The sequence below is a fragment of the Zonotrichia albicollis genome, chromosome 3, assembly GCF_047830755.1.
Source record: "Zonotrichia albicollis isolate bZonAlb1 chromosome 3, bZonAlb1.hap1, whole genome shotgun sequence".
Classification (NCBI taxonomy): Eukaryota; Metazoa; Chordata; class Aves; order Passeriformes; family Passerellidae; genus Zonotrichia; species Zonotrichia albicollis.
The window spans coordinates 68,227,043-68,252,290 of NC_133821.1; the positions used below are offsets into that span (position 1 = coordinate 68,227,043).

The following is a 25,248-nucleotide window of genomic DNA, read 5'->3' on the forward strand; positions in this document are numbered from 1 at the left end:
GTTGCCATGGGTGAAGTCTAGCATATTTTAATTCTGGTAGCTTCCACATTGATTTCACCTAGATAACGTACCTGCAATATTTAAGGAATAAACTAGATGCCCTGGCCCATAGCCTGGAGGATAACCACCTTGTTTCTTGGCAAAACCCAGTGTTCATGTGAGTACCACCCTTTGGCCAAAGAAGGAGGATTTGCACATAACTCCTACCTTTTCATAAAGATCAGTTTGATTTTAAGGCAAAGCAGTTCACCTTACTTGACAAAAGACATTCCTTTTAATGTAAAAATAAATCCATTTTGCCAAAGGGCTGGTTCGACCATGTCCCCTCTGGTTTGTCACTGTGAATGGTTTCAAATGTGCTGAGCTGTGCTTGGGTCAGAGAGGGGCCTTTCAGGAGGGACCTCCAGGCCCTGCTATGTGGTTAAGTCTGAGAGAGCTTCACCAGGAAGAGCAGCCTGATGTTTTTGATGGAGCAGATTCCCTTTCACCAGCTGTGATACATCAGGCCTGCCATTCACGTGGGACACTGTCATGTGAGGTAATCCAGTGCTTGGTGGCAGCCATCCATGAAAGTAATTACTTGCCCTGTTATATGTGTAGAGCTTTTGGACATGTCTGCTTTTGGATGAGAGGCTAAATCAAGATTCAAATGCTATGTGGATATTACAGAGGCACAGTAATTTTAAATTTTTTTATTAATTTCTTTACAAGAATGAAATTGAGCAAGCAGGCAAGAAAGGAAAATCTAAACTCAGGAATTTAAAAAATGCTGTGGTGGAAATTTTTAAGTAATCTTCTATTCTAGTTGGTTTCTGTTGAACTGATACAAATATAAAAGGAAAAGAAGAAAACATTAATCTGGGGGAAAATGTCAGGGTAGGCATCAACTAAAAGTCACTGTATAAAAATGTACTTAAACATATTCTTCTCTAAGGCTGAGGATAAATTTGCTTCTACTGAGCAAAGAGTGGAGTTCTACTGGTGATTCATGTGCTTTGAGTTAAGCATGTGATTTGAATACTTTGGAGGAATCAATAATACATCATGTGATGCTTTCTTCTTTTGCTCAAGTATTGTGATCTTAATGCTGCTGGAGTTTTTACAGAAAGGTCAAAAGCTTAGCTTCTGATCTCATGTAAGTCTGATGCTGTTTCTGTTCACAGTGGTGTTTACACCACTGCTTCCCTAGGAGTTAATCTGGTTTAAAACTGTTCCTGAGATCAGAATTTTATTTCCTTGCAACTTTTTCTTTTAGTCTTTTGCTATTAGTTGTTTCATAGAAAGTGGATGTCGTTGTGTGTGGTTTTTGGAAGGGAGATGATACATAAATAAGTGTTCCAAAAATATGCATGGGAGCAATTGCAAAAAGGAGTCATTTGTCTGTAACAGCCAGCTCATACTCTGGCTCAATGTCTAACTCCATTTAATGCAAAGGATGCTCAGTGGAATTCTTCTGCTTTGATTCTTACCCTGTTTTAGTATTATTTATAATTTAGCAATTGCAATGGAATCTGTTTCAATATTATCTCCCCTCTCTTCTTGTTTCAGGTATTATTTTAAAGTCCAAGCAAAGAATCCCTTTGGTTATGGACCTGTTAGCTCTTCAGTCTCATTTATCACAGAATCTGGTAAGGTTTGCTTTTTATTTTCATCTCAAAACTCATAATAACAGATGTGCCATGACTGAAACCAACATGCCAATAACAGTGATTATTAAGGACTTGCTGCTTTCATATTATTTTGGGGTTTTTAAAACTTTAATTATTTGCTTTCAGTTAAGCTGGGAAAATAAAACGCACTTCTAATGCCACTATGAAAATGTAAGTGATGTTAAAGTCAGCTCCAGGGGAACAGGAAGTTGAATTTCAAAGGCAAAGGGCTACTAATGTTCAGCAATACAGAAACAATGGGAAGTTTAAGGTCTTTGATAGATTGTCCAAACATTTAGTAAATTAGTTTCCTAATTGTGAACAGCTAAACAGTTGGAAGCAGTTGTCTCTGGAAGAAATACAGAAAGCAATAGTTCCATCAGACAGGCAAAGTTCTCTGTTTTTTTTGGGTTTTTTTTTTGACAAGGAATGCTGCTCTTTAACAGGGTTAATGGTACATTCAAGAGCAACACCCCCTTCTAAAAATAGTAGGTTAAATGAGCTAGTTTTTGCCTGTTTCTTCTTCTACTTCCATTGAGACAGAGGCCAGTGACTCCACGGAATAATAAAGAACAAATTTTTCAGTCTTTACTTGAGTGAAAGGTCTTGTTGTTTCTTGCAAATTTTGCCCTTTTGGTGGCATAGGGTTTACACAGTCTCTGCCCTTGCTCATTTGGCTTCCCTTTGAAGTGCTCACTTCAGAAGCTCCACTAAGAACTGTGGAAGTAAATCATCACAGAAGGGAGACAGAAATGTGAGATGATTCAATGGTCCTGGATAACATATTCAGATTTTCATTAAATGAATAAGAGGCTCAAGTATTAATCCAAGGAAAATATTTGACATTGTCCCAGATGGCCAGGAAGGTCAACGGCATCCTGGCCTGTATCAGCAATAGTGTGGCCAGCAGGACCAGAACAGTGATTGTGCCATTATCTTGGCACTGGTGAGGTCCCACCTCATGTCCTGTGTTCAGTTTTGGGCCCCTCACTACAAGGAAGACTTTGAGGTGCTGGAACACATCCATAGAAGGACTGTCCAGCTTTGGAACAGGCTGCCCAGGGAAGTGGTGGAATCACCATCCCTGAAGGAATTTATAAAATGTGTAGATGTGGCACTAAGAGACATGGTTTAGTGGAGAACTTGGCAATGCTGGGCTGGCAGTGGACTCACTGATCTTTTTCCAATGTGAACAATTTCATGATTCTGAGCTGTATCTTGCAGATCATTTTTCTGCTGCCAGCATATGGGCTTGAATGCCCAGTTTTCCCATCCAAAATCAGCTCCCTTGTGAGCTTTATTTAACACATTACATACACCAAATGTAAAGTTTTGTTTGCAGCACTGATCTTTCATCTGTCATGGCCAAAGGTGGCTTTGCAGCTGGCACAAGTACAAAAACCAGTTTCTAAATGCGAGGCCACGTGGTATAGTTACAGTGATGGAATATGTCATAAGAGAATGAAATTGCTAATTCAGATTAGAAAGAAGAAATTGCTAATTCAGAATTGCAATTCAGAGATTGCTAATTCAGTGCTCTTCTAATGCAAGTGTAAGGCTTGAGCTGATGAGAATATTCAATAAAGAATGCCATCACAGGATGAAGCACCTTATTGAAAATGTTCAATCAGTGACTCCGTATGTTTCATGTTATAAAACAAGGTTTGGAACAAAATACTAATTTTTTTATGGTTCTTTTTTTTTTTCTTCTAGACAATCCTCTCCTCATTGTTAGGCCACCTGGTAAGTCTTACTCTGTTGTTTCATTCATGAAGTGCATAAAGCCTGTGCAAAACAGTTCTAATATAGGAATTAGAAACATTTAAACATGCAGTTTTAGGTACAGTTTTAAGTGGGAACAAGTAGTAACAAATGGGACTAATTCATAAAACATTTTTTGTCTTAGAATCTCTTATTCTATTTTCTGAAGAGAAACCTTGTAAAGATGTGTTCAAGGAAGCACTTGATTTTTGCCCATCTTTTTCCCTGGTACAACAGCTTTAATTGCTTGTTAAATAGCAGCAAACTATGTTGCTTCAGTATCTGTGTCCTTCAGTTGCCTAAGCATAGCTTGAGTAGCAGGATCAGGTTTCTCTCTCTCTGCTTCTGGTGCTCATCTGTACAAATCATCATGCCCTTATAAGTGCTAAAAAATTCAAGGATTTATTACTGACCTGAATAATATGCCACAAAGCAGTTTAGATTGCTTTGTATTTCCAAATTTGCAATAAGCTAGTTCAGCCCATAAACAGAAGATCTGATTTCCTGGTGCTGGGGCTAACCTTGCTGACATGAGCATTGGCAGTATAACCCCAGCCAGTACGTGCCCTTAGATGAGATGCAGGAAAAAAGACCTCATGGTTACTATGCTCTGCTAGCTTTCCTAAGGAGCTAAAATGGTTGGTTCTGGATTTTTTGCCACACTTTTCATGAAAACAGAGTCCAGTATATCCCTTCCTTCTCTGTTTTATTGTGCTTGCTAGCCTGGTTTCTTTGTGTCCTCGGAAGTCTCTGAGGATTGCTGATCAGTGATTGCTCCTCACATGCAAGGGTTTGCAGGATTTGGTCCATGTGCCCAGTGAGAGAAAGAGAGACTAACAGAAAAAACTTCCAATCTCATTTGTAAACCACCTAGAAATAGCAGAATGAAAACAGAGCTTTGGGCTATAGCTAGAGAGAAAAATACCAGTTATCACATTGGAAGCTTTTTGTATCATTCTGTATACATTAATACAACAGCATATTTCAAAATAAATTATATTGTCTTGGCAGTACAAAGCAAATATTTAGGTAAGCCAGTAGGCATATTTATTCTATTGCAATACAATTAAGCAGTCTTATCTTATGCAGCAATGCTCTGAGTAGAGTTCCACAGGGAAGGTCTCCCTTGTCTATTATTGGAAACTAACCTGTTTTGATGTAATCTGCGAAAACAAAACAGAAAAGTACATTTTTGGTATGATCTTTTAAACAAAATAGCAGGCTATTGCTCGCCACAGAGTTCTTAACATCTGCTCTTCTGTAAAAGGGTTATGTTTTGCCAGCTTAAAAGGCAAGTCTTTGTCGGACCTAAAATCAGGCTGTGTTAAGAAGAGAAACTGTGTAATACTAGGTAGAGAAGAAGTCTTACTGAAACAATTAAGACTGTTTACTTAAAGCTGTGGTTCAGTACATGAAATCAGATTTCAATAATTTTAACAGTTATTTTTGTCTACTGCCTAGGAGGGATTTAATAAAGTCTCTAACTTTATTTTTAATAATATTTTTTCTTGAAGTACTATTTCTGAATTTAAAAAAGTCACGCGTTAATCTGTTGCAGCATGTCTTCTGAAACATATTATTAGATGTTAAACTCTGCAAAACTTGGACTGAAGTGTTAAAGTCTGTCCCTAATGTGGAATTTATTTTTTTCTACGAGGGGGTGAGCCTATCTGGATCCCATTCACTTTTAAATATGACCCCACCTACTCAGACTGCACTGGCAAGCAGTATGTGAAACGAACTTGGTACCGCAAGTTTGTAGGAGTGGTTCTTTGCAACTCCTTAAGGTACAAAATTTACCTCAGTGATGACCTGAAAGGTAGGCACCAAGATTGATTTCCTACTACACGATTAATTGTCTCTTCATCTTCTGGTTTTATTCATTTCATATGTGTCAGAACTGTGTGACCACTATGTGAGAGTCCTTCTTGCAAGAAGAATTAGCAGTAGCTCTTATACAGGTGAATTGCCTGAGATAATGAAAAAACCTTTCCATTTTATTGGGCTGGGGTAATGGGATCATCTCAATCATCTTTCAGACTGTGCTCATGACTATTGTAGTGCCTTGGTATAGTTTCAATACAGTGTTTGAATAATAAGAGATAAAGGGCCCTGTCTGTTTGAGAAAGAGATCTCCACAGTTTTTAATTTTCATTTGAGACTGAAGTAAAACTAATGGCAGTGACATATTGATAGTTTTTTACTTTCACATGATATATTTCAACTAATCCAGTTGAAATTCTCTCCAGCTGTCACCTGTAGTGCACTGCCCATGGACTTACAAAATGGGGACTACTCCTTACTGAGCTGTAACCCATTTATTTTCCATAATTTCTGCTTCCATACTGTGAAGGTAGCATGCTCCCTCTTTCTGGTCACTGTTTGTTCATTGGTAATACTGTGTGTGTCTCTGCAACATGCTTCCTGCTTTCTTCCACACCTACTTTCCTGGTGGTAACAAGTATCCCAGATATAAGTATTGCTGAGTTAACTAATCTGCTTGTATCACTCTTCAGATACCTTCTACAGCATTGGGGATAGCTGGGGAAGGGGTGAGGACCACTGCCAGTTTGTGGATTCACACCTGGATGGAAGAACGGGACCTCAGTCGTACATTGAAGCCCTGCCCACGATCCGAGGTACAGCAGTGGGGGAGTGGGATGCTGGCCAGGAGCCTGGTAGCCCATCTGTAGGATTGGGGGGTAAGGAGGAGAGCAGGGAGTGGAGCTCTGTCCACAGCTGCTGCCAGCTCTCCCAGCTGAGAACAGATTTTGCAAGTCCCAGAGGACATGTGGGTGCAGAGAGAGAGAGACAGAGACAGAAAGGAGCACATGATGCAAAAACTATGCAGCAATAAAATGCAAAAATGAAACAAAAAATAATTGTATAGGTCTGTGAAACCTTTCTCTTATGCATAAGACCTGCTTCACTGAATCAAGATGTAAAATCTCTTTCATGTGCCTAAAGGGACCAGCTACATCTTTGCAAATACAGCCTTTGTGAATTATTTCTATTAGTTCATTCAATTGAAAACATAAAGGAGTATGTCTAGTGACTTAAGGTCAGTACTTTTATTCTGGCCTGGTAGACTCCTGTCTCAGAGGGAAAATTCTTACCTTGAAGGAGTTCCTCTGAGCAAATTGCTCACCTCACATCAACAGGTACAAGACAGGTTGCTTCGCAAAATGAAACCAATCATAGAAGTCAGCCAGTCTTTTCAGTAACCCTGTTGGTTTAAATTATTCAGTTAGCTTTAGTGGTTTCCATGTTAAATTATGTGTTGATATTCTTAGCATGGTGCTGTTACCAGGAAGAAACTGAAATAGTCATTGATATTTATATATCGTGGTGAAGTACTGCACTTCTTAGCTCAGAAGACAGATGACTAATGCAGATGTGTATATACTAGGTCTAAGAGATAGAGAGCACACAGAAGTTTTATTATTGGCACAAGCCACGGGTGTTTCAGATGTTCCAACGCACGAGCTATGCGGACAAGAATGCTGCACCTCTTCTAATGCTTTAAGCAGTCACATTCTTTCTGCAGATGAATTAAAAGGGGAAGGGAGTGCTTAACTCAGTATTTACTGCATGAAATGATACCTTTTTGTTGTGTAAAAAGCAGACTTTTGCTGATAGTCTCTTGAGACCTGTGAGATAATGTGATTTGATGGTATTTTTTGCCTCAGAGTCCTTCATGTATTTAAACTGACTTAGAAACTTCATAAACACAGCTGAAATATGCCCAGCTTTTGGAGTGAAATGCAGAAACTCTTTGGCAGACCATAGCATTACACTATAGTTAAAGAGATTTTGAGCAGTAAAACCAATCAGAGGTACAAGAAATATGAAGGACCAGAGTTAGATCATTCAAGAAAGATCTTGGCCTAGTACCAGGACTAGCCAATACCCTTTTGATGCAACTCCCTGCCAGACAGTTTATGAATTTTCGTTTTCACTGTGGGATTGAGTCTCCCTGCATCTGCTACTTTTGTTGAATTGCTGTGCCTGTGTCCCGGAATACAGATGGGTGCTTTTCTCCCGACAGGGTATTACCGGCAGTACCGGCAGGAGCCTGTGTCCTTTGGCCGCATTGGATACACAACACCCTACTACTACGTGGGCTGGTATGAGTGTGGTGTGCCCATCCCAGGGAAGTGGTAGCAGTCTGCTTGCCTGTCTTAGGCAGACCATGCTTTTCAAATGAATTCTACCAGAGGACTGTGAGCAACTGATGTGGAAAAGGAAAAATAAAAAGATAAATGGGGCAAACCAGTGAAGACCAGCTGCTCAAGAAACCACCGTGAAGACAAACATGGACACCCTTTACCAGCCTAAATTTGTGGTGCTACTTGATTTCTGCTTGGAAGCAGGGATAGGATATAAGTTTCCTTCTTTCCTTCCTCTTCTGTGTCTTTAAGGCACAAAGAGAAGGTTGCAATGTGTGCAACCTGTGAAAATTAGAACTGTATTAGCCATGAAAATTTGGAAGTTTATTATATCTTACAGGAACGACCTAAGCATGCTGTGCTTGCTTAATGGGATGCTAAACTGTCTTTTGCTGCCCGATGGGCCTCCCCTATGCAAACATGCCATGTAACTGGCCACCCACCAAAGGCAGTATATTCTCCTGAAGACTTACCCTGTGGGTTCATCCACTGCTGGACTAATCACCAGGTCACAGTGTAAATTCACTTTGAGATATATCTGTATCTATATCTATATAAATACAGTACTGTACATCTGCAGAAATACTTCTTAGAGATGCTGAGATCTTCTTGTTCACTAGATAAATATGTTTGGAATTTTTATGTAAAAGGTGCTGTTAATTCTTTGAAATATTGCTATGCACAATATATTAACTGAGGAAAGAGCTGTATTCTTCTTGTGAGTACTGTTAATGTCACATTTGAATTGTTGATCAAGACCTGTGTCCCACTTCCTTGGCAGCCTTTGGAGTGGATATTCAATGGGTTTCTACTCCTCTATCTGTGTTAGAGTGGCACTGTATAGTCCAGTAAAAACACATACACAGCAATTCATCAGCATCCGTTACTTTCTATACTTTACTATTTAAAAAGTTTTAGTGCAACTTTCCTTCAATCCATTCTCATCTTATTTTGTATGTTATTTATTCCTTGTCAGTATCTTTCATGTTACTGCACAGAGGCATAGGATGAGTAACTTGGAAATTAGAAACCGCTTTTAACTTAATTGCTCTCCAAAAAGAAGCCCAAGCCACCTATACAGGAGTCAACTAGCTGGAAGCTCATTTGACCATGGGGACAAATTGGGATACACTTCTTTTTAAATACTACCAACATCTCTTCCCAGCAGAGCAGAAAGCAGAAAGTGACATGAATGAAAGGTGTAATTATTATTTTTTTGGAAGGCATTTGGAAGCTTGCAATAATGTTTCATGGTAACATCTCAGGAACCTTTGCTCATGTTAGTAAGACTCACCTGTTCTGGCATCCTGGGAGAGCAGCAGTAACCTGGAGGACAGATCCAGACTCTGGTCCATCTTTCACTCTTGTTCTAGCTTACATGTAGTGTAGGTCTAACACCTCTTGAGTTGCTTCCTGTAGTTATTTTAAATTGTATGGGGGCAAAAAAGGGAATTAAAGTGATTAAAAGAGCATTTTCTTTTTCATGGTAATTTGGGTTTTAACATTTTACTTTTGCTCACGTATTTTTGCTTCAGTACAGTGCCAAATATATGGTCTTGAAGTATAACTTTTTTCCCTAATAAACCTATGATACATGGTCCAATTTCTATTTCATCTTTTCTGGTCATCTGTGTCAAGTAATCTATGTGAAAAATTGTTAGCTTTCAAAAAGTCTCCTTGGGACAGGACTAAGTGTCAACTTTGTGTAAGGGACTGGGAGCATGTACATGTGTTGTTCTCTTTAGAAGATGGTTAGCAGCTAGTGTGGAGTTACCAAGGGCAAATCATGCCTGACCAGGCTGATTGCCATCTTTGTTGAAATTACTGCTGCCATGCACAGGTGAAAAAAGGGAATGTTGTTGGCTTCTATAAAACACTTGGCATGGTTTCCCACTGTCTGCTTGTAGTGAACCTTGGAGAGTTGGTCTTTAAGGTGAATGTGAAGTTAACTAAGTTGTAAGGCTCAAAAGGTTGTGCTCAAAAATAGCACAAAGTCCAAATGACAGCTGGTTGCAAGCACCACCCCCAGGGGCTGGTACTGGGTCCAGTACAGTCTAATGACCTGGACCATGGGATGGAGTGCATGGATGCAGTACACCACCATCAAGCTTGCCACTGATACTAAACTGGAGCTGGAGAGTTGTTTATGTGCACAGAGCTGCTCAAAAGAGGGACTTCTATGGGCTGGAGAAATGAGATGCCAGGAAACTCCTGAAGTTCAGCAAAGGGAATTGAAAAGTCCCACATGTTGGTCCTTGTGGCAATACAATGACTGTCCAGAGAGCAGCTTTGAAGAAGAGCTGCATTATATCTTCAGAGAACACAGGTAAATTCTGATTTGTTCATCTGAAGAGACACAGTTCCTTCATTCCCTACTGGAAGTAACTTTGAGGTGGGACAATCCCATTCAGAGATATCACTAGGGGTGAAGATCTGAGACTGTGGTTTTTTCTGCAGCCTCAGCTGAGGAGAAACTGGGTGGTGCTGGGGTTGGCACTCTTCTCCTCCAATATAAATCTTCTCTGAGGCTAAACCAGCCAGGGCAGAGTCAGCTGAAGGGCACAGCAGGGAAACACATGAAGTACAATGGTATACAGTCTGCTGCCTTCACTTTGGGGTCTGGATAAGTCCTCTGTGCTGTACGAGGTGATCTGATTGACACATTTGCATCCTTTGCCCTGTGTGTAGGGTAAACATATTATCGTGATACTAGGTAGTTTCCTGAAGAGATTGTACTGATCCTGCTCTTTGCTCATCTAAGAGGTGCGGGGATTACAGAGGTGACTAAAAGCCATGGGTCAGGAAAGCCATGTCCCAATCCAGATCCTCTCTCCAAGGCCCTGTCAGTGTCCTGAACAATGGGCAGCCCTCCCCTTTCCTTCCCTACTTCCCTGCTGTCCCCATGGTGCGCTGGTTCTGCCGTGCCAGCACAGAAGAAGCAGCACACCCCCTTGGGAGGCAAACTGCCTCTCAACTGAAGCAGCTGTACACCTTTGTGGCTGCCCTGCATATCAGGGAGTGCCAAACAACTCTGGGTACTGCTAATGGGAGAGAAATGCGTCTTTTCCTCTCTCAGCTCTCCTCCCATGCCCTTCTTACTGGCAACACCACATCTGCATCTGGTTTTCAAGCTCTTGGCGCCAGCTCAGAGAATGCCATGTCCCTTCAGAGGCTCTGAGGGTTGTTGCACCACCCCTCTTTCTTGTCTAAGTGACCTTGAGGGAACAGGATGGAGGAGGAGGATCCCCACAGAGAGAAAATTTGCACAGCTTGGGCCTGCATCGCCTCCAGTCCAAGTCTCTCAAGGGTGGAGGGATGCCAGGGCTCTGCCTAGTGGGGAGATGTACAGAGCTAAAAAAGAAAGGGATAAAAACACAACAGAGGAAGGGGTGGGGAGGAAAAGACAAGCAAGCTGCTCAAAGCATTGTCTGCCCTGGTCAGTTCCAGATGCAAATCTCTGATCACTGTACCATATTTTTGTGAGAATTGGGATTTCTGCCTCAAAGGCAGCAGAAACAATTGCCAACATGTGACAAACGCCAAGGGTTCTCAGGGGCAGCCAAAGCCCTGTATGTGGACGCAGCATGTGAACAGAGGAACTCTTTGGTGATGAAGGAAGCACTGAGTGTCACTTGGAAAGATAATAGAAGGCCTTTGTGGGAGGTAACCCAACCCTCTGAGCAATGTGAAGTGATCCTTGCAGTTCCTCTCTACGAGGAACTATACAGTTTTCTGTCTGCAGAACCCATGTCCTCTTTTCCTACCAAGCAGATGCTATTCAAGTGAAGAGCTGTCTTCCTCTGGCAGAAGAGAAAGAAGAAAATGCAGAAGGGAGTGAGGTCAGTGTGGCAGTAACCCAGCTCTGCTTCCTAAGGCAAAACTGGCATCCATGGATGTTTAAAGTCCCACCCAAAGAGCCCTGCCAGCCTGCCTGAGGGCCCTTAGCTGCTAACATTTGAAAACAAAGCCTTGCCTTGTACTGCTGCTCTCTTTCTCATCATGCTTGTGTGACCCATAAAGCAGGGAGCACTCCCACAGGACTCCTGCCCCATCACTCTGCCAGCTGCATCACAGCAGTCAGTGAAATGCATGAGCCTGGTGAGAATGAGCACTCGAAGAGAATAACACCAGAATTGTAGCTGAATGCAAAAACCCTGATGTCAACACTGGAAAGTCAAGTGTCAAAGGCAACAGCCTGAGGGCCAGGTCCTCGGGTGCCATCAGTTGCCATACCTCCTTAGGGCCAGTTGTGTCACAGTGGCAGTGTCACCCAGCTCCAAACATGGCCTGACCGGCAGAAGAGCTGGAGAACCTCCATGTGTCCCATGCCAAGGGAGCACGTATTTGTGTTAGTGAAGCTGAGCCACAGACCGAGCTGCATGAGGAAGTACACAGCCAGAGGGCTCTGGGATGTACTTCTCTCTTCAGCCTGCACATGGAGTATCTTCTGCCCTCCTGAACAAGGCCAGCTGGAGGACATCAACGAGAGGATGACCGTGATGGTTAGGTCATAGTACATACCGGGAAAGGCTGAGCACTAGGTTTGTTCAGACTTGGGGACGGAAGGCTTGACTGGCAGTGATTTGATATCTCAAATGGCCTAATAGAATCATAAAGAAGATGGACCCACAAATTTTTGAGTCATATACACACTGAAAGGCTGAAGGACAATGGACACAGACTGCAACATGAGAAATCCAAGAAATATTAAGAAAATGTGTGTATCATCAAACATATCAAGTACAGGGACAGCAGCCCAGAGAGGTAGGGAAAACTCCATCCCTGAAGGTGCTCATCACTGACCTGGATAGCACCATGAGTCACCTGATCTAACTTTGATGCTGGCCTTGCTTTGAGGTTCATGTGTGTTGGATCTGATTTTCAAAACTTCCTCCAGCCTGGAGAATACAAGTCTATGAGTGATACCATAACTGCTCTATTATGCAGCCAGACAAAACAAGAACAAAAATTTCGCAAATAACAAAGTTCAATCTCCACACATTTTCCACGGTGGATTTATTTATTGGACAAAAATAATCATAAATTCACAGAAAGGCCAAGGTGGGAAGGGACTATTGAGAAACATCTAGTCCAATCCTGCTGAAAGCCAGATTAGCTATAGCAAGACCACATCCTCTTGCATTTTAAAAACCTCTGATGATGTAAACTCCACAGTTTCTCTGCAGCCTGGATCAGTGTTTAACCACCATCCCACAATAAAAAGTAATTTTCTTTTGTTTAAATGGATTTTCCTGTACTTGAATTTGTTGCCCATTGATTTTTGTCTGTGACTGGATGCCACTGAGAAGAACCTGGCTCCATCACATCAGGGATATGATTCCACTGTGCTTTCTCTTCTCCAGACTGAAAAATCACAGGTCTCCCAGCCTTTAGTTTATCAGAAGTGTTCCTTCTCCTAAATGGAAGTTGCAAGATTATTTTGTGAGGAAGTGAGGGAGGCCCTGAGGGCAAAAGCAGGGAAGGGGTGTGGTCTCCTAGACTCCCATGAAGAATTTCTGACCTTGGTTTCTTTTTGTAAGTAGTTCCTGCACATGCATTCCAGATGTGACTTGTGGAAGCTCTCAACTGAGCCTGAGGATCAAGTCACCCATGACTGTGGGCAATACCCTCATGGTTTGCAGAAGGCCTTTGGATGGCAGGAGATGCTGTTTGGCCAGGACTTATAGCAGGTCCGTGTTGCGGGGGGTGAGTGGACGGGCAGAGGACTGGAGGTTTAGTTTGGATATCAGGGAAAATATTTTTTCACCCAGAGGGTGGTTGGGCAGTGGAACAGGCTCCCCAGGGCAGTGGTCACAGCACCAGCCTGACAGAGTTCAACAAGTGTTTGGACAATGCTGTCAGACATGCAGTGTGACTCTTAGGAGTGTCCTGTGCAGGGCCAGGAGTTGGATTCAATGATCCTCATGGTTCCCTTCCAACTCAGCATATTCTGTGATTCTATTCTGTGTTCATTCATAATTTCACACACATTGTGAGAAAATTCTTTTCATGAAGGCACAGTTTTGGTTCAGGGGCAGTGAAGTCTATTCTCAGGTAATAGAGAGAATCTTCAGGAGGAAGTCCATTACTCACAAGACAAAACTTGCAGCGTGCTCTGTCTGAAGCTTTGGAAGGTTCTAAGTTGAAGGAAATACAAACCACTGTGGTCCTGCTGGGCTTTCACTGGTGATAATTTTCCTAAGGTTGTTGCGTGCAGTGTGATTTTCTCAGGAGTACTGTGGGCAACAAGAACCAGTTAATCTTGCAGGAGGAATGAAAGCATTACTGACTGTTTCCAGGAGGCTTTCAAAGTCAAGAAATGGTCAAGATTAGGTCAGGGCTGACCATTTCCCAGTTAGCAATAGTAATAGCAATAGTGTTTCTGCCCACCTAATTGCTTTCCACACTTCCATCCTTCTAAAGGTCTTTGTTACGTGAAGGTCTTCTTCATCATTAAAAATATGGGCTGAATTTCTTTAAACTGCTGATAAAATCCCAGAAGCTTTTGTTGATTCTCCAACATTTCCCTCTATTTTTCTCCTTCCTTTACTTTCTTCCTTTGGTAATTGGAGATTCTTTCTTGGAGCTGAGTGTCTTTCTTGAAGCACTATGTCTTGGAAGTATGATCTAAGCTATATCCAAAAATATTTCACAAATTCACTCAGAGATTATTGTTCCTCCCTGGCACCCCCGGGCATGATCTGTATTGTCCCACTCAATGCCTGCTAGAAGATGTTTAACCTGCCTTGCCCATGCATTTCTCTCCTGCGTAAACACAGCAGATGTTAATGCCATGAACTCCAAAACAAATGTAGCAGCATTTCCCCCTTCCCTCTGGTCAGTAGTATCATGAAGGAATAAAACAGAGGCAATAAAACACAGGAGAGGGCCTGCAGTCAGATCTTTGCTACTCCACCTCACCCAACATCTTTGCCTTCATGTTGGCCCCTGTCTTGCCTGGTCCAGGCTGCAGAACCTTTCCTTCTGTGCTGCCCGTGGGTATCCCCACTGAGCAGGAGTGCCTGCATTGCAGGTCTTGCTTGGGGCAAGCTCATGAGCTGGAGCCAGCCACCAGTGAGTCACCTTCTCCCACACTACATGTGCCACCACACTGGGTGATGAGAATCATTTTGGGTTGCCTTGGAAGGTCAGTATTCATCAATCAGCTCTGGAGGGGAGGGAAGGGGCTGCTCTAAATGGCCCCTTTAGAGTGTTGCAGCTGCCCTGCCTGCTCTTAGGCTGGGACAACCTTGAGAAAGGCAGAGGGACAGTCTGAGAAAGGCAGAGCCCATCTGCACAGCTGCACCTGGCAGCCCCACAGACATCTGAAGGCAGATACTGGGAGTCGCTTCCCCAGGGCAGAGCAGGGCATGGTGAGAGCCCAAACCTGTGCCATGGTGACCCATAAAGACAGAGCTGCCTAAAGGCAGAGCATACACAGGAGAGGCTGCCCAGAGCAGATACACTCTGTATTTTTTTGTTCTCTACTGAATCAGCAGAGTATGTAAATACAAGTCAGCTGAGGTCTATTTAGTTTATGCTGCTAATCAGCAGTGAATAAACAAGAGAAAATTGTTCCAAGCTCTGAGTATATTACAATTTCCTCTCCCTAAATGTGAGAAAAAACAAAACCTACAGAATGAATAGTATTGTCAACAACAGCTTTAGGCAGTGCAACCTAAACAAAACAGAGAAGTATCAAACCAGAATGAGGATTTGTCCACTCATTTCAAGCAGCATTATGGGTTATTGTTACATCTACTCTTTGGTTTTTGGGACTCTTCCCCTCTGAAACTTTACCTTGCAAAACTACACACTGATGGTCTTGTCCAGTGTACTGCACCAGCCTGGCTCCTGCACAGATCATCTGTGGTGATGCTGCAGCCCCTTTGCTCTCCTACCAGGTACTCTGCTGGTCCTTCGTCTGCAGAGGCTCAAAACTGATCCTGCCAACAAACATGGAATGACTTTCAAGATGACAGGGAATCTTTCTCTGAGGGGAAGACTGGTGATTCCTAGTTTTACTGCTTACTTTTTGCACAGAAATGGTCTAGGTTAGGTCAGGGCTGACCATTTCCCAGTTACCTTCACTGCTGCTGCAGTTCTTATTTTACATTTTATGGTTATATTCTTTTTCTTGATTTTCAGCTTCCCTACTAGAAATATGCTTTAAGATCTTTTATTACAAAGAAAACTCTGCTTTGGTTTCTTCCTTTTGAAATTTTCTTCTGAAAATTATTCTGAAATTGTGTGCTGAGAAATCTGCTTGGACTGTTTTTCCTTAAAACACCAAAGGTTCAGAAACCAGAAAATCTCTGTGTTGTTTAGAGTAACTGACATGCCATTTTTTCATACAGTTAGGGAATTCTTATATTTATTATGTAGTATATTATAATATTTTATACATCAATCAATATATCACAAGACATTTGAGTAATCTGTACGAAAAAGAGAATTGCTTCAGAGACAGCATATAAGACATAGGGATAAAATGTTTTATGAGAGTTGAGTTGCATCTGAAGAGAAAAATGTATGACACTGAAGGATATAGTATGGCAACACATGGTATATAGCAAATTCTTAGTGAGTTCTAGCGATATGCTAATATTTCTAATAAGTGGATTAAGTGGACATTAGAAAAATTATGATGCTTACAACTTGGAAAATTCTGAAGACATTTGGAAGTCTTCCACTGTTTTACCTTTTACAGCACTCTCAGGAAACTGAATGTCCCTTGGTACTGCCATTTACTCCAAACAGCTTGACGTTAATTAAGCTGAGTGATCAAAATGTGATGCACATTTTGTGATCCCTCAAACTTCTGAGATTCCCAGGCCTTGGCTTCCTTTGCAGAAAGAGACAGACCACAGTCTGCCAGCGGAAACATTCTTGGTTCAGGAATCTTTGCTGTGTAGCTTAAAGCAAGCTGCTGAAGAAAGGTGTCTAGCTTCGCTGTGCTGTCATCTTGATATATAACTGCAGATTTCCTTTCTCATCATTCAGATTTTCATTTTTACAAACATTCTGTTCACCTGAGAGGTCACAGCTCCAAAGAAGAGCTTCAGGCTCGTGAAAATTTTTTCTTGAAATAATCCTCTAGTGTGTCACTTGGCAGATCAAAATGTTGTGGTGTGGGTTAATATCTGCACCACATAGGATGTTGAGATTTTTATAGCTACTGGTAAAACAAGTGAGATTGCCTAATTTGCCTCTCTCCCTTCAAGGCTTTGGTTGTTGGCTCCATTATTGTGGAGATGAGCATGCTTCTACATGTGGGCATTCACTTTTCTATGGCTGCTATCTTCCACCAGCCACATCAAATACAACACATTTGTTTTCCAAACAGAAAAAGAGGCAATAATTAGTACAATGATTCTTGGGCCTGGTGTCCTCTGAGGTTTTGCTGACTTTGCCAAGTCTCCCTTGTTCATCCCTTGCATGCAACTGAGCCTGAGGTCTCCTGATGTTAAACACTTTGTATTTCATTCAGTAGCAGTGCACCAAACCAATGCCAATTTGATCCTCTTGGTTCTCACTCTGCCAAAGAACAACAGGAAAGGAGATTGCAAGAATGTCAATGGAACAATGTCTGAGGGTTTTCCTCTACAAGAAAACCCCCTGATAAATATTATCCTTGTGTTAACGTTGCTTCATGCAATTACAGAGGTATAAAAGGGACTCTTTGGAATCCTCGCTGACTCCTGATGCTTCACAGGACTGGACCTCAGATATCTTGGGGATCTCAGCATGGAACAAAATCTGGTCATGGGTTTCTGAGCTTCACTGCTCTTGAGAGACTTGTGCATTGTTTAGGGAGCCCAGTTAAGAAAAGACCCTCAGTATGGGGTCTTGTTTTCAATCTTGCATCTTTTGTGCAAGCTTTTTTTTCTGTTGTTGTCACTGAGCCTGAAAAAACTTTGTAAAAAGGCACTTTGGTACAGACTCCTCACATTTCACACACACGGGTCTGTAGTCCTTTCCAAGGTCTCAACTAACAGCTGGAATTGCAACTTCCTCCTTCATTTGGGCCATCAGGGTGTGGGTTAGCCAGCTACCAACAGCTGCAAGGAGACAGTCTGGAGCTGGAGGCTTCAGACCAGATGATTAATCCCCTTCCTTTAAACCCCCTAAACCTCCTTTCCTATATTGCAGTAGAAGACCTTTTCACTTCTTGAAAATGCAAAATCTGCCTTCTGAAAAGCTGAGGTTTCCTATTCAAAAAGGGTCATTAATAAGTAGTTCATTGACTTATTACTGGACTGGGGACAAGTTATACTTACATTTCAGTTGTCAGCCTCCATAGAAGAACATTTAGAGATCTTGCATTTAAAATGGTATATAAAATTGGACAACTGTTTACAGATGCAATAAATAGAATGTTTTTGTTCAGTCTCACGTTGTATTTTCTGCCTCCATGTGCTGGCAGGAGAACAGGGCAGCTCTGACCACAAACTCACATTGTGGGTCAGCAGAGATGCCTCTGCTGAGCTTCACTTGAGAGGGTCATTACTTTGAGGCCAGAAAGTGACTGAAGAGAAATTAATATTTGAAAAAGAATGTACAGTGCCACATAAGGTCTGTTTTCCATTTCCCCCCTTCCTGACTGATTCTAGGCATCTGTTTTAGTCACACAGCTAATGTGGCTTTCTCTTCATGCATACTATCGTTGTTTCCCTATTTTGTGAGAAATGTTTATTTGGCTACTGTTATGTTGCTTTGTGTTTTATGATGTTGAACTGGGAAGTGATTCTCCTCCAAGATCTGAATAGATCTAATGGGAAATAATGCACGCCAGAATATACAGGCATGGCTTGACAGAAACAGCCAACCCTCAGATAAATTGCAGTTCTTGCACTAAGGTAGGAAATAGACCCACAGAGAAGCCAACAGAGCAATGCCAGTTGGCTTTACATTTGGCTTCCCTTTGATGTGTGGATGGTCTAGTTGATGTCTGTGTTGACATGTGTGATGGTGGTCACAGGGGTCTTAGGATGAGGGAAGAGACGTAGATCTAACTCCATGTTACAGAAGGCTTGATTTATTATTTTATGATATATATAACTTAAAACTATACTAAAAAGAATAGAAGGAAAAGTTTCATCTCAGAAGACTAGCTAAGCTAAGAATAGAAAGGGAAAAGAATGATAACAAAGGCAGCTGCCTCAGACTCTCTGTCTGAGTCAGCTCTGCTGTGATTGGCCATTAATTACAAACAAGCAGATGAGACCAATCACAGATGGACCTGTTGAATTCCACAGCAGCAGATAACCATTGTTTACCTTTTGTTCCTGAAGCCTCTCAGCTTCTCAGGAGGAAAAAATCTTAAGGAAAGGATTTTCATAAAAAGATGTCTGCAACAGACAGCTTAAACTACTCTTGAATTCCAGGAAGAGCTCAAGGAATGGTGCATCCACATCTGAATACATCCTCCTTGCTTAGACTTGTATTCCAGAGCTGTCAGCTTTTTGTACAAAGCTTGAGTAGCCACATTCAGACACATGAATTAGCTTATCCAGTTTGTCCCTGTGAAGCCAGCAGAAGCTAGCCAGCTGTCGAGGGGCTGGGAGCCAGCTACAGAACAGACTCTACTGTTCCTGAGAACAGCCAGTCAATCAATCACATGCTTTTTTCAATGCTCTATGATGAATACTTCATAGGAACCAGCTACAGGGGAAACTCCATATAATAAATGTTGGCACCACTACCAACATTTGATATTTTCCACTTGCAAATGGTCTTTGAAACAAACTGCACTGTGCTTGCAGAGTTTCTGAGCAAACATGCTCAGACAGTAAGTAACTATAACCTAGAGCTGCAGGAAAAGGAAATGGAGGGTAAAAATGCTTCCTCATCCTCCAGAAAATAAAAGGGGCACAAAAAAATTAAGAAGGTGAATGTGGGTGTTAAAAGAGACCTTTTGGAGGTCTGCCATTAACAGTGAAGGAGAGATGTGAGCTAGGGCAGTGCTGGGGTTGTGTGTCAGGGAGATGTGGGAGTCACCTGAGACCAATGGACTTTGTTTTACTGTAACCTCTCCATGTGCCTGACACAAGACAGAAGAGCTGCCAAATGCCAAGACCTTCACTAGAACTTTGCTTCCAGTGGCCAGAGAGTTTCTCTCTGAGCTTGTAGCACAGATGGTAGTAAGCAAGAGGAAGATATTTAGGTATGGTTAAGACATATTCCCACAGGAGAAACAGTTGAAAGCAAGGAGATTTGAGTGCCCTTCAATGGCCAATAAAATTGGGACAGGCCCATAGCAGACTGAAGCTGTCCCAGGAAACATTTGGAGATGAGAAGACAGTCCAAGGATGGGATGGTTAAAAATCCATTGTCTTTCCCTGGAGGTTGCTGTGAAAATGAAGTAGCAGAAAACTTGGCATCCAGTGTGTGGAAAGCCAACTTCTATGAAAGTGGGAGGAAGAAGAGTTAATTGCTGAGGGAGGGAGGCAGAACTTCACACTGGGAGGTTTTACTTATTTTATGGAGCTTTTTCTGGGCTGTAGAACTTTTATGGGTCTCTGAGGTAACATCTGAGCTACCTAAAAGTCCTGCTGAGCTGGAAAAAGCTCGAAAGTGCAGGGAGCTAGAGATAAGAAAAAATATGTAACCCAATTCATATTTCCCCTTTTTGTAATCCACACATTATTCACATGCCGATAATTTCTCTTTCCACTCCATCCCCCACCAATAAACCTTTCAAAACACTGAACCATCAGATTTTTTCCCTAAAGAACATTGCAAAGGTCCTTAATATCTTACACTGAAAAATAGTTTTGCATTCCTAAGCCTTGCCATTTCCAAGATGTTTGGGACAGGGATAAAAATCCATCAAGAAATGAAAAGTCTTCAGCATGGTTTGGGGTTTCAGTGGTTTCACTGTTTAGCCTGTGCTGAGAAGGCATTCCAAAGTACACAGCTCCTGCTAATGCCACTGCCAGAACACTACTCCCTCATCTATGTTTTAAATAGACCTTCCAAGTATATGAAGTAGGAGAAAGGGCCAAGAGTGGAAAGTGCAAAGCCCTAACAGAGCCAGAACATTCTGAGGTGGGTATCTACATTACAGACAGACCATGGCTGGCCAGGATGGGTTCGTGTCTGCCCTGTACTGCCAGTACAGAACATAGTGTGGTATGGAGCAGCTCTAATGCTGTGCTTTTCAAGCCAGATCACTTTCCTCTGTGATGGAGACATCCCTTTCCAGGTCCAGGCCTTCCTTGCCTCCTGCAAGTCACAGGTAAGTTTGCTGTACTAAGTAGTTTCCACGACTGTAGTTCTTTTTCCATTTTATAAATGCAATGCTGAAACTAGAAGGCTATTGAAATGCAGACCCACATTAAATACCCTGTTTGGCACTTTGAGGTACTATAACAAGCCCTTTAGAAATCTATGGAGTGCAGCAATCACCAAAAGAGCCTTAGCACCCCCATCTCTATTAAGTCTCACTACGAATCCAGTGTTTACAAAGACTTGTTCTGAATTTAGCATCTTCTGTCAAGGAAATGCTGAGTTATATGAACACTTTTGAAATGTGATGTTTTCTTCAGAGCAGGAGTGAGGAACATGTTCCTTGCTGAGAGCCAAGTAGGCCCAAGCGCTCTGGCAGGCCAGGCTCCTTGATGATGTCCAGTAATGGAATGGCATGAGCATGGAGGGAAGTCAGATGGCTGGGGACTGTAAGACTGATGTCACAGACCACAGCTGTCCCCTAGCCAACCTGGTCACCCATACCTTCCTCCACAAATTAGACCAGAAGGTATGGGAGGCTGCTTGTAAGTCTCACTGAAACTCTCTTCTGCAGGCTGAGCAAACCCAGCTCCCTCACTTCTACTCACAAGAAAAGTGCTCTAGTCCTGACCATGCTAGTGGCCTTCCACTGAAATTTCTTCAGCTTATTGATGTGTTCCTGGTATTGGAAACTTCAGAATTCCACGTGGTATTCTGCATGTAGTTTGTTCAGTGCTGAGTGGAAAAAGCAGACTCTTCTCTGAATCTGAGGGCTGTGCTTCTGCTCACATAGCCCAGGAAGCTGCTGGCCTTCTCTGCTGCCCTTGGACAGAAAGGACAAGAAAACAGCCCTGATTTTGCTCATGCTTTGTGGAGGGATAGAATGTAAGAAAATAAAGATAGTTCATAGGTAATCTCACCCCTGAGGAGTTGCAGCTGTGCTAATCACCAAAGATTAGGAACAGGCCTGCCCTTAACAGGCCACAGCTGTGTCCAATAAGAAGACGAGTGCTACAAAAGAGTGGGTTAGCTAGGTGAGGAGAGATGATAGAGTTTGTTGGTTGTGCTGTGAAGAAGAAGGAGTTAGTGCTGTGAGGAGATGCCTGTGAGAAATCACCAAGAAGGTATGGGACTTCTGCAATAAGATGACAACAGTGCTTAAATTAGTCACTAATTTTATCCTGACAGGCCTGAGAGCAAAATTTGGATCAGAGTAAACAGCTTTCAGCCTCAGTGCTTGGGTTTTGTCTCTCATTATGAGCCAAGGAGAAGATCAACAGGGGGATGCAAAAACCAATTAAAAAAAAATAGCTACAATACCTTGAACCAAAACCCAGTGAATCTCTGAACTGCTAACTACTAAAACTTCAAGGGGTGTGCGTAGAAGAAACTGCTGTTTATCTGATTCACACAGCTAAATTCACCTCCCAGCCCTACACCAAGACCTTTCTGGGCAGGGGCCTCCTCCCTGTGGAGGTGCAAGACCAAAGTCCATGGTGCTGTCAGCCTGAATCTTCAACTGCTCATCCATTTTCCTATGCATCTGTGTGACTGGTGCACAAAACACTAGCCATGAGTTTTTTGGGACTTAAGGGACCTGCACCACACCTCTAGGTTCCCCTCAAAGCTCTGCCTTCTGAGATTCCCATGCTCAGTATATGACACCTTGTAAGGGTGTCATATACTGAGCTGCATGACTGTGCAGAGTCCCTGCTCATAGTGGAGCTGTATCCAGCACTGCAACACACAAAACTGATACAGATGTTCAGAGAGGTGGTGAAATGCTGGCTTTAAGAAGTCAGTGAGAGCCAAAGGAAAATGTTTTTATTCCTTCACCAAGCTGAGCGGAGTGTTTACATCTGTGATTCCTTCTTCACATACTTTGCACTTATGGTCATGGTGCTGCTCGGGAAACGCTTGTATGGGCTTGAAGTCAGCTGCCTACAGGATTCTGGAGGCCTGGGGGAACTGTTGCCACCAGCCAGCAGGACAATGGCATTGCTCTGATCAGAAGCCTTGGAGCAGTGTCATGCTGCATTTCAGGAAACAAGAAGACTGAATTACAAATCTGCTGAAGGGCTGACTGCAATGAACCTGGAAAGGTTGGCCATTTCTGGTACTGTATCATATTCTTTCCATCTGCAACTACAGATTGCATTTTCAGCAGAGTTTGGTTAATTTAATTTCCAGTGGTTTTTTTCTTATTCGTGATGCTCTTTGCTCTTTGGGGGTGTGACTAATAGCAGAAGCATTACAATTCTTTCCACTTTCTTACTGCTTGTGTTTGCAGCCAAGCATTGTCCATCCACAAGGTTTATGTAAGTATAACCAGCATTTTGCTGGCCATTGCTAAAAATATCCATATAGATAAACCATTTGAAACACTTTCACACAAGAGCAATTTCCACAGGTGATTTCTGTGTGGTCCTGGGAATCTGCAGAGGTTCCGGCTGACTGCAAGCTGGTGAACACTGTCTCAGTTCTCAAGAAAGGAAAGGAGGAGTGGCTGAGGTCACTTGGTTTGTTCAGCTTGGAGAAGAGGAGACTGAGGAGAGACCTCATTGTGGTCTTCAGCATCCTCACGAGGGGAAGCAGAAGGGCACGTACCGATCTCTTCACTCTCGTGGCCAGTGAGAGGACTTGAGGAAACAGCGTGAAGCTGAGTCGGAGGAGGGTTAGGACAGGTATCAGGAAAAGGTTTTTCACCCAGAGGGTGCTTGGGCACTGGCACAGGCTCCCCAGGGAAGTGGTGACAGCACCAGCCTGACAGAGTTCAAGAAGCATTTGGACACTGCTCTCAGGCACAGTCTGTGACTCTTGGGGTGTCATGCACAGGGCCAGGAATTGGACTTGGTGATCCTGATGGCTCCCTTCCAACTCAGCGTATCCCATGATTGTATGATTTATTGACTTATGGGTATTTGCAGGATCAGAACATGAAAAGTTTCTATTTAAGAAATTTCCGACTAATATGGAGGAGCTAAGTGTTTATGGATCCTGGAAAATGTTTCGGGTCGTTCAAGATAAAGATTCTGAACTCTTTTCAGGAGTGAGAATCTATTCCTGGACATAGAGACTGCAAGCACAAATGAAGTACTGACTTAATTTAGAAGAGAGATTGGAAGGAGAGAAGAGCTTAGATACCCCTTAGCCTTAGAGTGTGCTATTTAAATATTGCAACTCACACAAAATCACCAAGTGTTAGTCTACTTCTCACTCCAAAGATAGTTGTGTAAATTAAACATTTTTTAAACAACAAATTCACACTTCTTCTCATTTACATTCTTGAATTGGAGCATTTTGCTCTCTCAATGTTTCCCATAAGATTGCAACAGCTGAGCTCAGGAAATCGAATGCCTCTGATACATTTCTGCTACTTTGATTTCAGAAGTTAGAGGGCAAGCAGAACACCAAGCACTGCAAGTATTGCCCTCAAAGATGGCAAACTTGTCCCTAAGAGCTGACAGTGCTTCATTTGGGCAGCACTGTGCTCTTGCATGACAGCTCCATCTTCCACTGAACTAACTGCATCTGTCATCCCTGTAGGCGTAGAGATGGCTCAGTGATCACAGAGAGGACAGAGCTGCAGTGTCTTCCCTCTTTGGTGCCTGCTCCTCCAGGCAGGAATAGTTGTATAAATTACAATTAAAATGAGCCTGAACTACTGGCTCCCTTCTAGCTCAGTCCAGAGATTAGGTGATTTGTGCTTTTACAGGCTGGATGAACTGCAAGCATCCTGGCAGGTATTACTCACATTCCAGCAGGTAGCTCTCAGCACTTGAGTGCAAGCTGAGCTGTTGCCTTTTTAGCTAGGCTTGTTAGCACTGATTTGGGAGAGGTTGCTGGAAAGGAGCTTTCTCCCTCTCCCTTTCTTAACAATGACAGCTTAGTGTTTAACTGTTAATCACTTCCTACACACTAGTTTCTGTACTCACAGATATTTTGGATGGGTTAGATCAGCATGGTTTGCTGTGGGTTGTGGAAAAAACTCAGCTTGTGGAGCTGAATATAGTCAATGTCCTAAAGGCAGCCACATCCAGCCCTGTGGGTTCATTTCACTTCTGGTGCTGCTGACTCTTCCTGGGCAGCATGGCTGTGCCTAGGAGCACTGTGGTTCTGTCTGCTGTAATGGGGGCAACGAGGGAAGTTACTCTGCTGTCCCTGCATTAGAGAAGCCTGGGGCTGTGGTGACACCAGCATTCACCTGCAACAGGAGTGTGGTTTTGAGGTGTGATTTTGTGCCTTCTCCATGCATAACCTGCAAAGATTTGTACTGCAGACTGGCCTCAGGGAACTTGGACTGGCAGGTGAAATGAGTCTGAGAAGGGTCCCTGGGAGTCCCTGGAGCATGTGCCACATCTCCATGGGCATCTGAACCAGGCTGGAGGAGAGCTGAGTGCTGTGATGTGGGTCCTCAGCCCTGACCCACTCCCAGACCT

The 25,248-nt window shown here is 42.7% G+C and overlaps 1 protein-coding gene across 1 annotated transcript in view; it reads left to right on the forward strand.

Annotated features, from left to right (window-relative positions):
* FNDC1 (fibronectin type III domain containing 1) overlaps positions 1 to 9,182 on the forward strand; it is a 63,155-nt gene extending 53,973 nt beyond the window's left edge. The window contains exons 16-20 of the mRNA XM_014267818.3: positions 1,549 to 1,628; positions 3,363 to 3,392; positions 5,068 to 5,229; positions 5,927 to 6,049; positions 7,459 to 9,182. Coding sequence (XP_014123293.3) covers positions 1,549 to 1,628; positions 3,363 to 3,392; positions 5,068 to 5,229; positions 5,927 to 6,049; positions 7,459 to 7,574 — 511 coding nt within the window. The 3' untranslated portion in view covers positions 7,575 to 9,182. The remainder of the gene's footprint in view (positions 1 to 1,548; positions 1,629 to 3,362; positions 3,393 to 5,067; positions 5,230 to 5,926; positions 6,050 to 7,458) is intronic.
* Positions 9,183 to 25,248: the final 16,066 nt, after the last annotated feature.